This window comes from Diplotaxodon limnothrissa, linkage group LG14 (genome assembly GCF_057381915.1).
Source record: "Diplotaxodon limnothrissa isolate DT_005_m linkage group LG14, D_limnothrissa_male_GT1.1, whole genome shotgun sequence".
In the NCBI taxonomy this organism is placed as follows: domain Eukaryota; kingdom Metazoa; phylum Chordata; class Actinopteri; order Cichliformes; family Cichlidae; genus Diplotaxodon; species Diplotaxodon limnothrissa.
Genome location: NC_140609.1, coordinates 41,022,715 through 41,041,848, shown reverse-complemented (window position 1 = coordinate 41,041,848; position 19,134 = coordinate 41,022,715). Strand labels below are relative to the sequence as shown.

Genomic DNA, 19,134 nt, shown 5'->3' with positions numbered 1-19,134 from the left:
TGTGAAAACCTGGCCAGAAGGCGCATCACATCAGCTGCAGGACTGTTTTGAAAACACGGACATCAGGACCTTGAAGAGCACACAGCATCAGTGCTCTCATATATTAACTTCTGTGTCAACAGTGTCACTGTGGACAAACGTCTCCAACCAGAAACCCTGGATGACTAAAGAGGTCCAGGTCCTGCTGAAGCAACGTGACGCTGCTTTCAGATCCGGTGATGGTACGCAGTACAGTGCAGCCAGATCTGAGCTGAAAAGAGGCAACAGAGAGGCCAAGGCAGCGTACAAGAGGAGGATCGAAGACCACTTCAGCAACAACAACTCAGGACAGGTATGGCAGGGAGTTCGGCACTTAACTACAAACCTTGCAATACCACGTTGACTGAGGGTAACGCGGAGATTGCCGAGGAGCTGAACCACTTCTTCGCACGCTTTGAGGTGAAGGGACCAGAGGCAGCAGCAGCATCCCAAGCCTCATAGTGCAGGAATATGAGGTGAGGCGCACACTGAGGGCAGTGAACCCAGGAAGGCCACCGGTCAAATTGGGGTGAGCAGAAGGGTCCTAAAAGAATGTCTAACTGGCTGGTGTCTTCACTAAGATCTTCAACACTTCACTGTCCCAGTCCTGCATCCCACCGTGCCCCAAAGTCGGTCACAGTTGTCCCACTGCCAAAGCGTACTAACATTAGCAGCCTCAACGACTACCGACCAGTCGCTCTAACACCTGTTATAATGAAGTGTTTCGAGAAACTGGTCCGACGTCACATCATGTCCTGCCTGCCATCCACACTCGACCCGCTCCAGTTCACATACAGAGCTAACAGATCAACTGAAGATGCCATCGCTACAACGCTCCACACCACCATCTCTCACCTGGAAGTGCAGGGCCGTTACGCCAGGCTGCTCTTTGTTGACTTTAGCTCTGCTTTCAATACGATACTCCCGGAGAGACTAATAGTTAAACTGCTGGAAACTGGACTTCCTTCCACCACCTGCCGCTGGATCAGAGACTTCCTCTCAGACCGTGTACAGAGAGTTAGAGTGGGGCCTCATCTTTCCTCAGCCCTCAGCCTCAACACCGGCTCTCCACAAGGCTGTATACTGAGTCCCCTACTGTACACTCTGTACACACATGACTGTGTTAGTTCCCACCCAGACAACACAGTCATCAAGTTTGCAGATGATACCACCGTGGTGGGGCTCATCTCAGGGGGAGATGAGACGGCGTACAGAGCTGAAGTTCAGAGGCTGTCAGATTGGTGTGTAGATAACAACCCAGACCTCAATACCACCAAGACAAAAGAACTGGTAGTTGACTTCAGAAGGAGGAAGTCCGAGCTGCAGCCTGTCAGCATTAATGGGGAGTGCGTGGAAAGGGTCTCCAGTTTCAAGTTTCTGGGTGTGCACATAGACACAGACCTCCAATGGAGCTCTAACACCTCTGCGGTCTTAAAGAAGGCCCAACAGCGTCTCCACTTTCTGAGAATCCTCAGAAAAATGGACCTGAAGGAGCTGCTGACCGTCTTCTACCACTGCTCCATTGAAAGTGTGCTGATATACTGCATCGGTGTGTGGTTCTCCAGCTGCACCACAGCACACAGAAAGGCACTCCAGAGGGTCATCAACATGGCCCAAAAAATCATTGGACATCCTCTTCCCTCCCTGAAGGACCTGTACAGCACTCGCTGTCTCAGGAGGTTCAGGCTGCTGAGGTCCTGAACAAACAGACTCAAGGACAGCTGTTACAACAGGGCAACAGCCCTGATCAATGCTAACAGCTGACCTGACTGGATACCTCCCTGGACTTTTTTTAGGGGGGAGGTAACAATGTTTAAAACAATAATAATATTTATATTTATAACAAGGTGCAATAATAATTAATGTGCAATAATAACAGTGTGCAATACACATACACTTATTCATTTTTTTATTACTAAGTTATTATACTGTGTCGTATCGGGTCGTGTTACATGTAGTGCCGACGTAGGACAGTTTTCCAACTTCATTGTACTGCTGTACTCTGTATGACTGTGCAATGACAATAAAGAGTTATATATCTTATATCTTATCTTATGAATAAAGCTGAGTCGTTTCTGAACAACATCAAAACTATGAGAAGAACTTCTTTCCTGGAAATTTAGAAACTTTTTGTCAGAAACAGCAGAAAAAATTAGCGACTTTCCCAAATGACCAAACTCTTCGACTCTTACTCGACCGACAGCACCAACAGTTAACCAGAGACAACAAAACGCACAAACAGACTGCTGATTCAGGCCTGCTGCTACAGTTATTACTCATTAACGTGTAACAGCAGCACAGAGGAGCAGGTGAGTTACCTGTTGAACTCGTAGATGTCCTCGATGTTGCAGAACAGCGTGCTGACCTGCTCGGGTTTCAGCGGCAGGGCGCCGCAGTCGATGATGCAGCCCAGGTAGTCCTGCAGACACACACAGAGGGTTAGAGTCAGCGTTTCCACCTCCTGCTCTGCACATACTCTGATTCACTCCTTCGTTGGTGGTTTGTTTAGTTTGGCAGCACTCTTTACCCCGACGCTGTCGTGAAAATTAAAGCAGCTTTCAGCTCTGACGCGAGACTCCAGCAGCAGGTGTTTGATGTCTGACTAATTAGGAATGTCAGCAGAGCGGGCAAAAGTCGGAAAAACACGGGGCATTCCAGCTCGGGAATATTCACGGCGCTGGCGTCCGAGCACATGAAGCGCTGCAGCAGTTTCCTATCAAACGTCACAGACAGGTAGAAGACAGCGCTTCATAATTAATGTCAGCCAAATCTGTGAAAACACGGCGGCGTGGAAGTCTTAAGATCAGCTGACACACTTTTGTCCCAGTTTGTGTTTGGCTCTGGTTCTGATGTTTGAGCACTGTTGGATTCATGTTGTAATATTTGAGTTCTGCTTCCTGTTTAATGTTGGCTTTACTGTCCTGCGTGTGTCGTTTCCGGTCTGCTTATACAACACGTAACATACGACACACGTGACAAACCGTCGGTATGTCACGTGTTGGGACGAGAATGCTCTGGGTCATAGCTCTGTGTTTAATATTGAGTCTCTTGGGTTTTACTTTCATGTTGTTTAGATTCTGTTTCAGGTTTTATTCGCTGTCTGTCTGATTGTCTTGATCGTTGTCACCTGAGTCTTGTTTCTAGTCCTCGGTGCATGAATAGTCCTGCCTCTGCTGACTTTTATGTTATGTACTGTTGTTACGGTCCTGGGTCAGTGACCCAGTGTTTTGAGTTTTGCCTTCTTATTGAACTTTGTTTTCGTCAGTTTTCATCATTTCTAGTCTTTTGGTTTCAGCGTTGGCGTTCTTAGTATTCTGTTTTTTCCCGATGGATTAATAAAGTTTTATTTAATCTAATCTAATAACTTTGATCTCAGCCAAACCGATTTTCTCCGGAACAAATAAAACAAACATTTACATTTTAGTTATCTGAGTGACTTATATATCATGTTTAACTGCCGGTTCAGATAGAGGGGGAGGAGGTGGAGGTGGTCAACAAGTACAAGTACCTCGGGCTGTGGGTGGACAATAAACTGGACTGGTCATGCAACACAGAGCACCTGTATAAAAAAGCCCAAAGCCGACTGTACTTCCTCAGGAGGCTGAGGTCTTTTAACATCTGCAGGAAGCTCCTGAGGATGTTTTACCAGTCGGTGGTTGCTGGAGTACTTTTCTATGCTGTGGTGTGCTGGGGGAGCAGCACAGCAAAGAGGGACTCATCCAGGCTGGAGAAACTGATCAGGAAGGCTAGCTCTGTGGTCGGCATGAAGCTGGACACTCTGGTGACAGTGGCAGAGAAAAGGACATTAAAGAAACTGCTGGACATTATGGACAATGCTGGGCATCCTCTGCACACGGCCATTAACAACCAGAAGAGTCTGTTCAGTGACAGGTTGCTTCTCCCAAAGACAAGAACTAACAGACTTAAAAACTCCTTTGTCCCACACGCCATCAGACTGTTTAACTCCTCTCTGGTGGGGAGAGGGAGGGGAAACAGGAGGACAAAGGAGGGGGGAACAACTAAGCTGTAGTGCCTCTTCACCTCACTGTGCAATACCTTTTGTGCAATACTTTTGTAAATAGTCAACAGTGCAATAGACTCAATACTTGAAATGTGCAATTCACTTGTATTTTATTTTTATTCCTATTTATTCTATTTATCCCCTTTGTATATTTTATTTATATTGTCTCTGTATTTATATATGTGTGTGTGTGTGTATAACTCTGTAACTTCTGTCGGTGCTGTGCTTTTTTGGAAATCGAATTTCCCAGAGGAACCCACCCGAGGGATTAATAAAGTTCTATCTAATCTAATCTAATCTAATCTAACCTGAGCAGCGAAAGACAGCAGGCGTCTGAAAACGATGAAGCCGGGAGTCCGCTACTCTCGCCAGCTCGAGTGACCATTGAACCCCCCGGCTAGCTATCGAGCAGGTGGGTGGCAATAAAGCAGTGTCTTTGAGTTTCCTCCGACTGAGTGTCCTGCATTTTGGGTCCTACATCATGCCGGCCACAGCCTTTGGATTAATACAATATTACTAATTATTTTATTTAATGCCCCTTAAGGGGTTTAAATAACTTCACAGGGTAAATCACATGACCTTAGGTCAGTTTACCTTCAACTTTAATTCAAGTTCAAGCATTTCTTATCACAGCAACACTAAATGAAACATTTCAAGTGAAATTTTCCCGCCAGTGTACGAGTGCAGAGTAACAAATAAAAGGCGTGATGTGCTGGACAGGACGTACAAACAGCTCAGCATGCAAACCAGGAACCAGTCATTTAAATCATGATGATTTGTGTGCACGCTGCAATGCACAGGCTCTCATAAAGCTTGCGTGGTGATATCGGCCGTGCAACGCCAACGTTTACAGGAACAAAATCATGTGACGTGGAAACTGCCCGCGCTCCTCAGCAGGCAGTTTCACATCGATGAACAGGAGGTGACGGCTTCTCGAGTGCAACACCCAAGCAGAGGTGCCAAAGCAAACCTGTGCACATCGACACTTCCTGCGCGAGCAGGAAACCACCTCACCGTCAGAGACGCCGAGCTCAGGGTGCCCGCAGGCAGGAGGGTAAACAGGAAGCAACCAACTCGTGAAAGAGCAGGAAGTAAAGGAGGAACAGAGAAGCTGATTATCAGACTGCACAGACGCCGAGGACAGTCGGTCACGATGCTGCAGATGACAGCATGACTGCAGATTCATCGTGTTAGGATTTATTTACAGCAGCTCTGCAAATGCAATTTCCTCATAATGACCTTAAACGCTGTCACGTAGGAGAGAATTAGCTGATGTAAGGGTCCGACTGATGCTCTTCCACTGCTCCGGCTCTGCTGGTTATCACTACGGCCGCATGCAGTTTGTCTAGCTTCACCTCGTTCCTAATTCACAGGTTTACCAATCATTCAGACTCAGAAGTGATCAGACAATTGAGTGAAAGCAGCTGATACATTTGCCTTCATTAGTCTGCACTCAGTAACTTTTTATATGGACACGTGTGACGTGGTGCAACCTTATCCAAACATCTTGCAGGTAAACACTCGACCACCGTCGAGAGAAGATGCACATCAGACAGAAACAGTGTGAGAAGCACGAGAGGCCGAGGTCTGCTCACCAGGTCAACACTTAAACAATCGAATCAGTGCTCCTCTTCCCGGGTCTGCTGCCTGAATCCACAACAGAGATTAAACTGCTGCAGTTGTCATCACACATGCCCCGAGGTGTTCCCGGAAAGAACCGTGCTCATCATTCGCTGTCAGATTTAACAGAAGGGTTTTAAATATCCCGTGAACGTCTCGGGTACTTCCCGTCTGTCTGCTTCTCCTGCTTTTGGGTCTTTTGACATTTAGGTGACTCAGTTTAACACAAAGCTGGACGCTGTCCTCCAAGATTCAGGTTTCCTGCACGACCCCGTCAGAGGATGAGCTCCAGCTTGGCTCTTTGGAGGTGAACGGCGTCAGTTTTTCATCAAATTTCACGTAATATTTGTGTGAAATTTCCCACACAGCCATCGAGCTGTTTGGGCCTGTAAACAGGCAACACGAGCCTCCTAAAAATACCTCAGAGAAGGAGATTAAATTACACTTTTTCCTTTTTTTCTGGTTCCACATCAGGATGCACTTTGAGTATGAACGAGGCCGTTGTGTTGTGCTGCTTGGAGGTTTTATGTGAACCAAATTATACGTGATACGGTGCAGCGTGCGTTTCCAACGCTCGCTGCAGCGAACTCGACGTGTCGGCCTCTCGTTGGGACTCTCAGGGAAACTCGTATTTCTAGGAGACGGCTGCAAACATAAATCATTTCCATTCTTCCTCCATCACTCGCTTTCTGTTTTTTCCTAAATCGTGTCCAAAACAAGCACTCGCTCTCTCACACACAGCTGTGTGTGAGAGTATAATGAGGCATATAATGAGAGGCCTTGGCCACATTCAGCACCTTTTAAAGGCAAGAGGAAAAACCCAGATGCACACTGGAAGGCACGGAGAGGCAGAGATGAGTGAAAAATGACAGAGCTCAACGGGAAGATGAAGAGAGGAAGACGAGAGGAATGAGGAAGAGCCGCAAGGGAAACGTTTCTTAAAACAATCAGAGAGCGATCGCAGGGAGAGGAAGAACCAGGAGAGGAGCACGTTTGTCAGGACGGAGCGTGGGAAGTGTGAGAGATGAGAAAACGTGACGGCGGTTTAAACTCGGATGCAGAAACCACAGAATGTGCTGTTTGTCTGCAGGACGGCGTCAACGATGCAGTCACAGCCTCGACCGTTCTGTTCTTTCCACTCGGCTGTTTACACGCCGCGTGACTCGATACGCTCCGGTGTTCACAGCCGCCGACGCTCCTGATCCCACGTTCGGGTCAACAGATGATAGCTGCCGCCCAAAAGGCCGTGCTGGGAGGAAGCCGCTCAGAAACGGGACGTTGCCCCAGGAGACGGAGAGTCCCTGCTAGGCCCCACGGTTTGGGTTCAGTCAAGTTAGCCATGCATTTGAAAATAATTAGTAAATAATGTGGACTGAGGTCACTCTGGCGCGCTGCGGTTGTGATTTGATGGAATTGAACTTTGAGTTGAGTCTCAAATGTTGAGGCGGATTTTTTATCTATGAGGCAGATAAAAGCTCACGTCTTCCAGTTCAGTTTGTGGCTAAAGCTCGGTAACCTGCTGCATCCTGAGAGGTGACGAAGCTGCACGTGTCTTCCTCACGCGCAGCGCTGAGCGGCTCATGATGGCGGCGCTGTAACCTTGTCTTTTGCACTGATTGCATTTTGTTTCTGCTCACAGAGTCTGTGCCTCCCATCCGGTCACCTCTTCCTGCCCTCATCCTCCGCCTGCTCCACCAACCCATCGACCTCATAACAGTTTACACGAGCGATGGCGAGCTCTGATGTGGTTGGTGGGCTGAATGTAAACGCTGCCTCTGCTCTGCAGCCTCTTTGTTTCAGCCTCGCTTTGCTCTCTTCGCTCCTGCGTTTTTGTCTTTCCCTTCATGTCAAGTCCAAATTTTTTCTCTCCTAATCTTTGTATCCTTATCCTCTTGCTGCTACTCCTAAACCTTTCCCTTCTCCGTCACCTCCTCCATCTCTGTCTTCTTCTCTTAACCCCTCTTCATCTATCTCTCCTCCCCCTCAGCTTCCTGTCCCCCTTGGCTGCAGGCCAACAGCTCCATCCCCTCTTGTTCGCTTCGTTTTCTCCGTCCACCCCAATGACGCTTGTTTCAGCAGTTTTTTGACAAATCTCTGGACTTCAGGCATCAGGGGGGAAGGAGGTAAAAGAGACGAGTCGAAGCAGGTGGAGCGACGTCAGTCTGCTGACAGCTGACGTTATGAGACAAAGAAGGAACGACGGAGACGAGCTGCTCTCAGACGCTCAGTCTTCCTCTTTCCAAGAGTTTCTGCACTGCATTGTTCTCAAACACACACACACACACACACACAGTGAGTGTGACATCATGTAGCCTCAATCAAAAACAGATTTCAGCAAAACCTGAAATACAGAGAAGAGCAGGACTGAAGACTTACATTACAGGACAACACACAGACACACACACACACAGGACAGAGGTGTGAGGTATGCTGCAGACGTGCTGCACAGAGCTCAGGTTTCAGGCTCTCTGTGACGCTCCGGGTGGACGTTAGATTTAATCACCTGGTGGTCCCTCCCAGTGGTGAATCACCTGATATCAGTCTGATTCTTACTCGAAAAAGTGGATGAACCGGCGTGACCGTGAGTGAGCTTGAGCCCAAAGAATTCAGTGATAATAACGATCCAATAACAGTCCAGAGGAGTCATGTGACTGTCAGAGTGACCTGTGAGTGTGTGTGTGTGTGTGTGTGTGTGTGTGTGTGTGTGTGTGTGTGTGTGTGTGTGTGTGTGTGTGTGTGTGTGATGGCAGAGGATGAAAGCAGCAGTAAATTTTCTCTTTTACTTCAAAAGGATGTTTCACACTCCGATCGTACAGCCACACACACACACACTCACACACCTGGCTGTGGCACACCTGGGCCAGTGATGGACGAAAACACACACACACACACACACACACACACACACACACACACACACACACACACACACACACAAACAACAAAGTCAGCAAATTCTGTCAGGACGAGTTTTTCTATTCAAAAGTTCCTTTGAAGAGAACTAATTTTTCACTCAGCGGGACACATTCCTCGCTTAGGAGAAATGTGGAATGATTTCCCACAATGCAACAGGAATAATAGCAATAAGGCTGGTATGTCTGACATGCAGACGTCTATCTGAGCTCAGCTTGTGTTTAGGAGTGATGCCAACGAGAATAACAAACTTTAAAGTGTTCTTGGAGGCTACATTCAATCTTCTCCTCTTTAAGCACCGGTGGTTGCCTTGCTCATGGGCACCACAGTGCTGTTGGTCAGAGAGGCTTTCCTATCCTGACTTTATCCTTCTGCACTGGTTCGTTGGCCTTCAGAGCGGAAGCTCCGAACATCCATCAGGGAAATTTTACTTCAAAAAGCCATTTAACACATACAAACTGTGTTGTGCTTTTTTATAAACTGAAGGAAGAGAGCAAACTGAAACTGAACCTCAGGCCAGCAAGAGAAACAGCTGGCCTCAAAATGCGTGTGGACAAAGATAAGAAAAGCTGCAGTTCCTCGGACGTCCACCGGGGGCTCCAGCAGCGAGTCAGTCCCCACAGGCTGCCACATTAAAACGTTACAGCAGAAATAAAGAACTTACAGCCTGATGCTGTTTGGTCATTCGTGTTCTTAGGGTAACACGAGTATTCTAAGACAGACACTAGAGAAGAAGCCGTGCTATCAAATGCATTTACATGCACTAGCGTGGCTTCCTCTCTGATCATAATTCTGTTGGCTGCATGTTCTCACACGAGCAGCTGCAAACAGCTGGAGGAAATAAACGCACAGTTTCTAAAAGTCATGAGTCATTTTGGGCCCGTCCTGCCTCCTCCGGGTCGGAAACGCTGCAGTGACGTGAATACTTTGGATGGTTGGATGAAAGCTCTTACCTCCACGATGCTCTTCAGATCTCTGACGTAGGCTTGCTCCGTCTCCACGATCTCCAGGACCACTCGGTCCAGCCGTGAAAGCTGTCTGGGCGTGGCCACCGCCGCCGCCACTGCCACCCCCACCGGACTAGCAACATTACTGGGGTGGCCGCCTCCTCCTGTCACCTTGGCGACACACGCCCCTCCTCCTCCAGATGCTCCTCCTCCGCCTCCATGAGGTGTGAGGGGAGTGAGGTCCAGACTGATGTCTGAGCCATTTCTTTTTGGCGTGGAGGACGACGATGAGGCGTTGTATGTCGGCACTGCGCCGTAAGGAAGTGAAGAGGATGAAGAGGATGAGGAGGAGTGGGAGGAGTCCTGCAGGGAGACTGACGAGGCAGAGGAGGAGAGGGAGAGGGAGGCGGGACGCTCTCCGTCCGAGCAGACGGTGTTGACGGAGGTGCAGGAGGACGACGCTCCTCGCTCTCCGGATGACATCATCCTACCCACAATCCCACTCAGAGATGAGACTGAGGAGGGACGTTTGGCAGCTGGAAAGAAGAGAGAAAAATGCACAAATTAGTCCACGAGCTCGTTTTAAACACAGAGTTTAAAAAAGAAGCCAATACGGAAGTTGAACAAGCTGCAGTTCCTCTAACGTCCACCAGAGGCTCCAACAGTCACGGTGTTTTTATAAGTTATGGCTTAAAGTTTGCACTTTTCGGGGCGTGGCCTATTTGACTGTGCCTATTTGTGTAGCTGCTAGCTGTCTGCTAACCAAGTTTAGCTTATAACACTCCAGTTCTCCCTTCTGGCTCCAAAAACCTGATACTGTGGCCATAAAACGAGACATCTTTTATTTACAGGCTGTATTTTTAGCTAAAACACCCAAACAGAAACCAGTGGAACACGCACGTTTCCTCATGCGTGTGATGAGGTGGGCTCGGCAGCAGAACATATGACAGTGACGCTTTGTCTGTGCAGAAGTGGGTCAGTGAACTCACCACACACTAGAACAGCTGACTGTGAGCGCACAACATCCAAAGTCAAACATAAGGCCTGGGGCCCAGAACTGGCCGGTTACAGCCTGTGTGACAGCTTTTGATATAGACCCCGCCCATTCACAAAGCAAAGTAATGAAATAATAGATCAACAGTTAAATGACAGAAAAGGTCTTTCACAGTTTACAACAACACCATTTTTTACAGTGTGTCCACAGTAACACGAAGCTTTTCTGTAATTTTACACGTTTCTTTTGTTTCTTTCAGCTCGGAGAGTCGTGCAGCAGCGTTTCTTTATCATGTGGACAAACTGAGACGTACTGTTGGAATTTCACTTCTTCTCATATTAGTACATCTGAGGGATTAAACGTAGGAGAGCTTCATGGTCCACTGAAGACCAAAGTGTGCTGTATGAGGTCGTGACAACGTTTGACAGCTGAAAGGATGATTCAGCAAAGCTGGGCGGGTGTATATGGTTAAGCCACGCCCACTTTTACACCTCAGTTATGTTGTGTTTTTTGTGGGTCAGCTGGTAAAGAATCATGAGGTGGTGTCAAGATGTAGCCTCTAGACCTTTGGCCCATGTAAGGTGGACCTGTGGTTTACCCTGCTCAGCCGGGCCACAGCTGGGCCACAGCTGGGCCACAGCTGGGCCACAGCTGGGCGGTGGCTTCAGCCACAGCCGTCCAGTCGTCTCCGCTGCTAGTTCACAGTTGAGTGATTTATCATCAGAAATCAATCAATCAGGCTGAATCCTCGATGAAAACGAGGCTCGTTTCCTCGTTCTGGTTTAGAGGAAGGACCGATGCTGATGAGCTGCCTTCACACTAACATCAGTGGGTGTGTTGTTCTCCACAGTGGAAGATAAAAACCATCTGAACGCCTGCTCGGTTCTTCCATGTCCCAACACCTGCGGCCACACCAGTGTCCATCATAAACTCCTCCCTCCTTCAAAACCCAAAGCAGCGCCTTACCTGCCCGTCCAACAGGTGATCCCTCAGAAACACTTCCAGCGGTTGCCACGGTGACTTCCTGATCAGTGTAAACCTGCCGTGTGACTTTCAGAGTAAACAGGAAGTGTGTGCGCAGCAGAGCGGATCGTCTCTACCGACACACTCTTCCTCTTTTTGTACATTCTTCCTTTTCATGAAAGACTTTCTCACATGTTAAAGGAGCAGCCATCTTTACCATGACTCCACCAGCAGCACGTCTTCAAGCTTTATTTCCTGTTAAAGTTCAGCCCTGTCACAGAGCGCGAAACCCAGACTGCTGATAAACACCTGGGGCCTCCTCGGTTCCTAAAGTCACAGGAACACCGAGGCTCCACTGAGAGCGCCGCAGGTGACATACCATCATAAGATAAGGATGATGGTGGCATCGCTCCGTCTCACTGAAGGATTTCTAAAAAAGTCAACTCTGCACAACAAAGACATGAAGCTAAACAGCAGCGATGTGTGGAGGCTTACTGAAGCTGGACTGATTGGCGTGTAATGATGTGCGAGCTGGTGGCCGGCTGGCTACATGCTATGGATAAGCTGATAGCACAGCGCAGAGGAGGGAGGAGGCTCAGGGTTAAACTGTTCTCTGGGTTAAAAGGTCACATCGTCGGACCAAACAGAGTCTGAGACGGCCCCGGCCTGGACTGAGTATGTTCTCCAGCTCAATGCTGGACTTCCCTGATGCTCCTCAGTCTCTGGTCCCTACATCACTGAGAGGTCTAACGAGGGGCTGCCCCCCCTCCAAAGTCATAAAACAGCACCAGAGAAAGTTAAGATGTTACTTTAAGGCAAACCCGCCGAACGAGATGTGCCACAAACACACGTGTGAAGTGTGAGAAAAGCCGTCAGAAGCACACGATGTGCTGCAAACTCAAAGTTCACAAAGTTTTTCATTTCTTTTGTTTCCCTGAAACGTTTAGCAAACGCTCCCTGCCAGTTTGTGGTTTCAGAGTTAATTACTGAGTCTGTTCGTTTTCTTCTCTGCATTTCTCTGAAATGCCACCAAACATGGCAACATCTCTGCGACGGCGAGCGCCGCTTTTAAAAACCTCTGATCCTTCGCTTCAGACTGCAAACCTGAACCACACCTGAACCGAGCCCGGCAGCGAGACGCTGAGATGGAGAAGTAATTAAAGTCCATTAGCGTTTAAATTCCAGACGTCCCGGCGGGAGGACTTTCCGTACGCCGTTAGATGAGAACATTTTTCCACTTTCCAGCTGATATTACAGAGTTTCGTAACTGCAGGTTCTTACAGGAACGCCTCTGGCAGCAGCGTCGTAAGCAGCTGACCTCACGTGCATGTGGCTGATGCTCCAAGAATTACACTCACGTTATTATCTGTCGAAACGTAGTGTTATGAGGAAGGAAGCAAAGCTCGCTGAGGATGAGTGTCAGCCTCACATTAAACTCTATCAGGCTCAGCTTTGTCCCACCCACCAACAGAAAACTGGGTGGGAGTTGTTATCCTACACCTGACTCTTCCTAAAGCTCATACGGTCTGCCAGCAGGCTGAGGACAGTCGTGAAACAGGTCACAGAGCGTGCACAGCGTTGTCGTGATTGCCTCGGTTGCTAGCAGGTTGCTCATGGTTTGCATGGAAGACGCTGACTAGTCTGAAAACTTCGAGCAACAAGTTGCCAAGCAGCAGCAGCAAAGACTTTAACAAGCGTTCAGTGAACGATCACAGGCCTAATACCAGCTGTCAGCAACCTCTCGCCAACTGGATGGAGAATGCTCGTTTGCCCAAGTGTCCGACAACATGTGACTGCTGTCCCGTCACACCTTCATCCTCCTACCTGGGACTTTGGTGGTCTCAAAAATGGGACTTTTATCTGCCATTACTGACACGCCTCCAAACCTCGGTACGAGCATATAAGGTGCAGCTGGAACCTGAATAAGCAGCAGATTTAATCTGTAGGACAGATCGAAGCTGGTCGAAGGTCTGGTTGACTCGCTGTGGTTTTTGAACACTTCCACTTTGCAACACACCGCTGCGAGTTGATGGTGGAACATCGAGGCGGGACGCCGTGTCGCAGCATCCTGTTACAGCACCGCTCCCAAACTCACTGAGCTCTTTAGAACAAGTAAAGGTAAAGGCCAGCTGCACACACCTGTGACTGGATCAGGCACGAAGAGGCTGCACGTGCACTGTTTTATGCTGATGTGTGGGAAAGATAACCATCGGACCGATTCCCTGCACTCACAGCTTTTACTTCATATTTTCCTGCAGATATTCTCAAATACTTTTAGTATTTAGAGGTAAAAGTACTGAGATGATAAACTGCATTTCCAGCTCATCCTGAGCTACAATGAAGAACATCGCACAGGATCACCTTCGTGCTCCTCACAGCCCGTCATTAAACATCAGAGAAACACAGCTCAGTCAAACAGCAGAACAAAAGCCATCAGAGACGTAGAGCGACTTACTTTGAGTTTGCAGTGTGTGTCTGTGTGTGTGCGTCAGGCAGTCCACATGTTTCTCTGTTCAGATCACTGATTTAATGACACAGCTCACCGTTGAACACCGACTGAACAAAACTGCTTCTCAACACATCTGATTTCCTGATTTCCTGTTATTGGCTGTGTGTGTGTGTGTGTGTGTGTGTGTGTGTGTGTGTGTGTGTGTGTGTGTGTGTGTAAGAGAGAGAGAAAATGACACGAGCATTTGCCAAACCACATCCTGCATTTGAAGTCAGGTGCAGCGCTTTCAGATTATCTCAAACACACACACACACACACACACACACACACACACACACACACACACACACACACACACACACACCTGTAAAAGTGTAAATAGATGTGTGTAACTACCTGATGTAATGTTGTGTCCTTATAAACTGACACAGGAAGTGTCTGTAGTTGTGGTCAGTTTGTCGTCACAGCCAGCTGGTGCTGTGTGAAACATATTTTCATTAAAACTTTACCAGCATAGCTGCCGTTACCCAAAAACCTACTTTTGTCTAATGAGGCCCATCTGACCAAACAGGAAGCTGACTGTCAGAGTAAAATGTCGACATTCAGAGAGATTACTTGGTTTAAAGATCCGACCCGGAGCTGCTTTTCTTCGGGCTAATGTTACCTAAAGCTAGCTCGCTAACACAAATAAAGCGCGAGCTGTCTCACAGCAAAACCCCGTCGGCTCATTCATTCAGAGCTAGCTGTTAAATTATATTAAACACCCAACCAGCAAACCACATCCACGCTTTCTTTTTAAAGATACTGTCAGGGTTCGGGTTACTAAATATTTGGTGTGAAGGCGTTGGCCGATGTGACGTCACTGCCCGTCCTGCTTTCTCCCTCTGGGACGTAAGTTAATGTGCATTTATAAACTTAGCGCTGGATTCAGGAATGAGCTCACTGCAAACACCAGAGGCGCCCCCTGCTGGACAAAAAAAAATACTTGACTGGACTTGAGAGCGTCAATCATTGAACACGTGCAGCTAGCTGTTACGGAGCTACACCACATTGAATGTAATTGAATTGAAATTGAATTTAATGCATATTGTTAATTTCCTTTGGTCCTCGAACATGTTGCGTTTCTTCAGACGTGCTGTGAAGCTAACTGACACTGAGCATTAAAAACAGCCACATGTCCTGAGCTGACAGTGATTCTGTGTCTAACGGTTCCATAAAACGGTAGAAACAACCTTCATGGCGAATAAGACAAAAATCTGAATTTTACTGTGGACGCAGGAAAAATGGCAGAGAAACCTGGTTACAGGAGACAAAGTGCGTGGACGCGTCAGTCATTGCACTCAAACACAGCTGAGCCTGAAGGCAGAGAGCGTTTCACCATTTTTAAGGTGGAATTTCCCTTTAAACACATGCTGTAAATCTGTGAGGCGGCGTGGATTCCAGGGTGTGATTACAGTAATAAGAGAGCAGCTCCTCGCTGTCATTAAGAGTTCGACTGTGACGCCACAGGTTTCTGCTTCGACCGCAGCATGTGGTGTCCTCAACCACTGGGCGGGAGTCGGAATCTCACCGTGAAGCCACCTTCAAATATCAGGTCAAACAGCCTGCGTGAGGGACACGGCGCGCTTTATTTCAGCCAATAATGTTCGAGCAGGGAGAAACAGCGGAGCTTAAATAGTGACGGAGCGAGTTACACCGTCAGAGGATCGAACACGTCCTGGAATCAAACCTAAACAGCCGACGCAGGAATCAGAGCAACGAGAGGCTGAAGCGTCTGCAGTCATGCCCACATGTTGAACAGGAAGCGTTTCTGGTGGGCGGGTCCTCAGTAAAACTCCTGTGATTGCAGCAATGACCAATGAGAATGCAGGACACCGCTGACTGACATGTGGACGGGCTGTACGGTTTCCTAGGCAACCAAACTTCCTGTGGATGTTTTTCTGACAAACAGTAAAACAATAAATATATTCACTGAGACGTTCAGGCGCTCCAGGATATAACATAATTATCATTATGACAAAGGAATTGCTCTATGCCCTTCAGGGGGTTTGAAATGTATTTATTTATTTTGAAAGAACATTTTGAGTTATTTTTGTATCCAATAACAAAACAAATAATCCCACTGACAATAATAATAATGATAGTACTCAACTTCCTGTCTGCTGTTTTTGATGTGGTCTTCTCAGGCGCTCGTTTCCTCTTTACGTGCTCTGCGCTGAGATGTCGTCAAATGTCCGTCAAACCTTTCTTTGACCCCTCCCCGCCGATGTCGCCTCGTCTCACGTGACTTTTTATCTGCAAAGTTTCTGGCAGGAAGTCTGACCTGAGAGGCTACGCTCAGCTTCCTGTCAGTCCTCAACAACTGTCACTCATGATGTTGGAAACTGAAGCTGGGCCCGCCTTCTCCCGAGCAGCCCCGCCCACTTATTTAACCCCCCACAGCTATTAACTCTGAGGATAAGAAGAAACACGAAGACGGCTGTGACCAAACTCTGAAGGGTTAAATACGAGGAATGTAACGTAAAGCCAGATGTTTGAATAGTTGGAATTTAACTTTGAGCTCAAAGAAAGCACTGGAGCTGGACCCTCAGCGGGGAAACACCCAACGAGGGCCTAAGATCGTTGAAGAGGATCTCAGTTTACGGCTCCAGAGCCGCCGTAACAAACACAAAGTCCTGCTTTGACACAGTGGATGCAAACGCTCTCTACTTTGATATTCGTGCCGAGCGTCCCGCCGCAGAATCGATTTGGAGCAATCAGACTCCACCGCGATAAAAATCGAAGCATTTAAAGTGATTAAAGCTTCGGCGCAGTTATTGTGCAATCGTACGGCCATTACATCAGAGCGCCGCGTTCTCCCGGCGCTCTGGCAGCTCAGCGTTAACAACAGCCGATCCTGTGCTGAGATCTCTGCGTGTGCTCGGGAGCACGTCTGGAAACCGTCAGCACCGAACGCATCGCCGCAGCCACACATGAAGCACAGCGTCCACCACGCAGAGACAGCCCGAGGAACCAGACTCAGTAAGGTGGACTGAGGCGGCCCCGTGCTCGGCTCCACTCGCCTGACACGCTGAAAACGTGGAGCATCAAGAGAAGGAAGTGAAATCGTATGTGCAGCATGACGAGGAGTTAAAATACATTCAGAGGACTCGCCGTGTTCTTTGTCATGTACATCTGACGCATCATCGAGCAGCGTCGCCGAGGAGGACGCCGAGGACGCAGAAGGTCTCGCCCCGACACGAGAGAGTGGAGACAACGAGCCTGAACTGTGCGTGTGAAAGTGCTAAAGAGACATGTTGACAGAGACAAAGACAGGAAGTGAGGCTTCTCAGATCATGACCTTTGACCCCCTGACGGCACCAAGCCAAATGCTGGAAACACACACACACGTTTCAGTTTCCTCGAGTTTACATTCACGTCTGCAGCCCTCAAACTGCGTGCTGGTTTAAACTCGCCGTGGACTAAAAATCATCTCACGTTCCTCTGATTAAATCTGATGAGCAACAAACACACTACGCTATTTCTACAGGTGCTTTATTCATGTTCCAGGTGTGCGATCAGTCTCCACCCACAGGTGAGGGTGGGAGTGCACGCTGCAGACCGTGTCTGTGCCGCTCGGAGCAGCGCTCCACCTTTTTCAGGAGCTTCACCCTCAGCTGAAAAACATTTTGTGTTTTCAGGTATGAAAGTGACTTTTACGCGGAGCACGCCACAGCGAAACATCGATCATTTATTAAGGAGAAGCTTTCACACAGTGCTTTATGAAGCTCTGACAGATGTTTGCCTCTGCTCTAACATCTGCATGTCTGTGCTCTAACCGCTGCCTTTGTTTCCAGCCTGGATTCTTCCCTCTTACTTATTTATTTCACAACGTTTTTATCAGCAGGGAGGCTTCAAAAAGCAGCCAATCGCAGCCAAGAACACAACTTCAGATTTTAAAAAAATCCCCTCTCTCTCCCCTCGCTCCCTCATTTCTTCCTTTCCTCCTTCCTGGTGCACGCCTCCCTTTCTCCTCCTCGCCGGCTCCTTGTTCTGCAGCCTTATCTTGGGCGTTCTCGCTATTTTCTGCCTCACGCCTTTCTGTGGTTACAATCAACAGATCTGTGTGACCCTTTATGAAGTGTGTGTGTGTGAGCGCAGAAACATTGTTCAGAGTTACAGTTTATCACCACAAACCATACAACTTCCTTCACACAGTGTATTGGTGTGTGTGTGTGTGTGTGTGTGTGTGTGTGTGTGTGTGTGTGTGTGTGTGTGTTTGGTAATTGCAGTGTTTTTTAAATGAAGCCGTGCTCTGGTATGTTTCTGTGTGTGTTTGTGCGCGAGCGCTAACTATGGAAGCCAATATACCAGCAGAGCAACTAAACAGCATGGTGGCTGTGTGTAATTACACATCATTACTCTGTGTGTGTGTGTGTGTGTGTGTGTGTGTGTGTGTGTGTGTGTGTGTGTGTGTGTGTAGTCCGTTCTGCTGGGCCTCTCTGGTTTGGTTACAGGAAGTCACAGCTGAGGGAGAAATCTGAGCTGAGGCTCCAAACAGTGAAACGAGGCAGTGAAAGTGACGCTCAGCAGCGTCACAGGAAACTCAAACGCACCAAACAACCGAATATTTAAAATGTGAAATTAGTTTAACTCAGACTCACATCTGCTCAGTACTCAGACTGTTTAAAAAGCAGCGATGGAAGCTGACTCAGGTGAGAATCAACCCCACACAAGGGCGGTGTGTTACCCACTGTCTAATGTGACTGTGGTCGTGTTTATCAGGTTAAAAGAACCTTCTAGTATTAAGCAAGCATCAACCTCCAGGGTTAAAAGTATGAAGCCAACACAGAAGTCCTAGAAACTGCAGTTCCTCTGACGTCCAGCAGAGGCAGCAGAGAGTCAGTCCCATAGACTAACACTGTACAGCAGAAATGAACATGTTTACAGCCTGATACACAAACTGTTTGTTCTCTGTGGATAGTTTCTTCTTTATAACTCACCTGTTTAAACTGTATTATGGCATAAAGTTTGCATTATTAGGGGCGTGGCCTCTCTGACTGATGCCCCTGACCAATAACATGGCTGCTATCAGGTTACTGTAACAGCCCATGCAGGAAGGCGGAGCTCCAGTTTTAGTGAAGTTCAAGGGTTTTACTTGGATGTTACTGAGCTCTGATTAGCAGGTCTCTGTCTCAATGCATTGCTAACCAAGCTAGCTAGCTAGCAT

At 48.0% G+C, this 19,134-nt stretch overlaps 1 protein-coding gene across 1 annotated transcript in view; it reads right to left on the bottom strand.

Annotated features, from left to right (window-relative positions):
• plekhg2 (pleckstrin homology domain containing, family G (with RhoGef domain) member 2) overlaps positions 1 to 19,134 on the bottom strand; it is a 63,795-nt gene that overhangs the window by 30,101 nt on the left and 14,560 nt on the right. Inside the window, exons 3-4 of the mRNA XM_085371361.1 lie at positions 9,526 to 10,055; positions 2,337 to 2,437 (exon numbers count right to left, since the gene is read on the bottom strand). Of these exons, the coding sequence (XP_085227487.1) occupies positions 2,337 to 2,437; positions 9,526 to 10,055 (631 nt within the window). The remainder of the gene's footprint in view (positions 1 to 2,336; positions 2,438 to 9,525; positions 10,056 to 19,134) is intronic.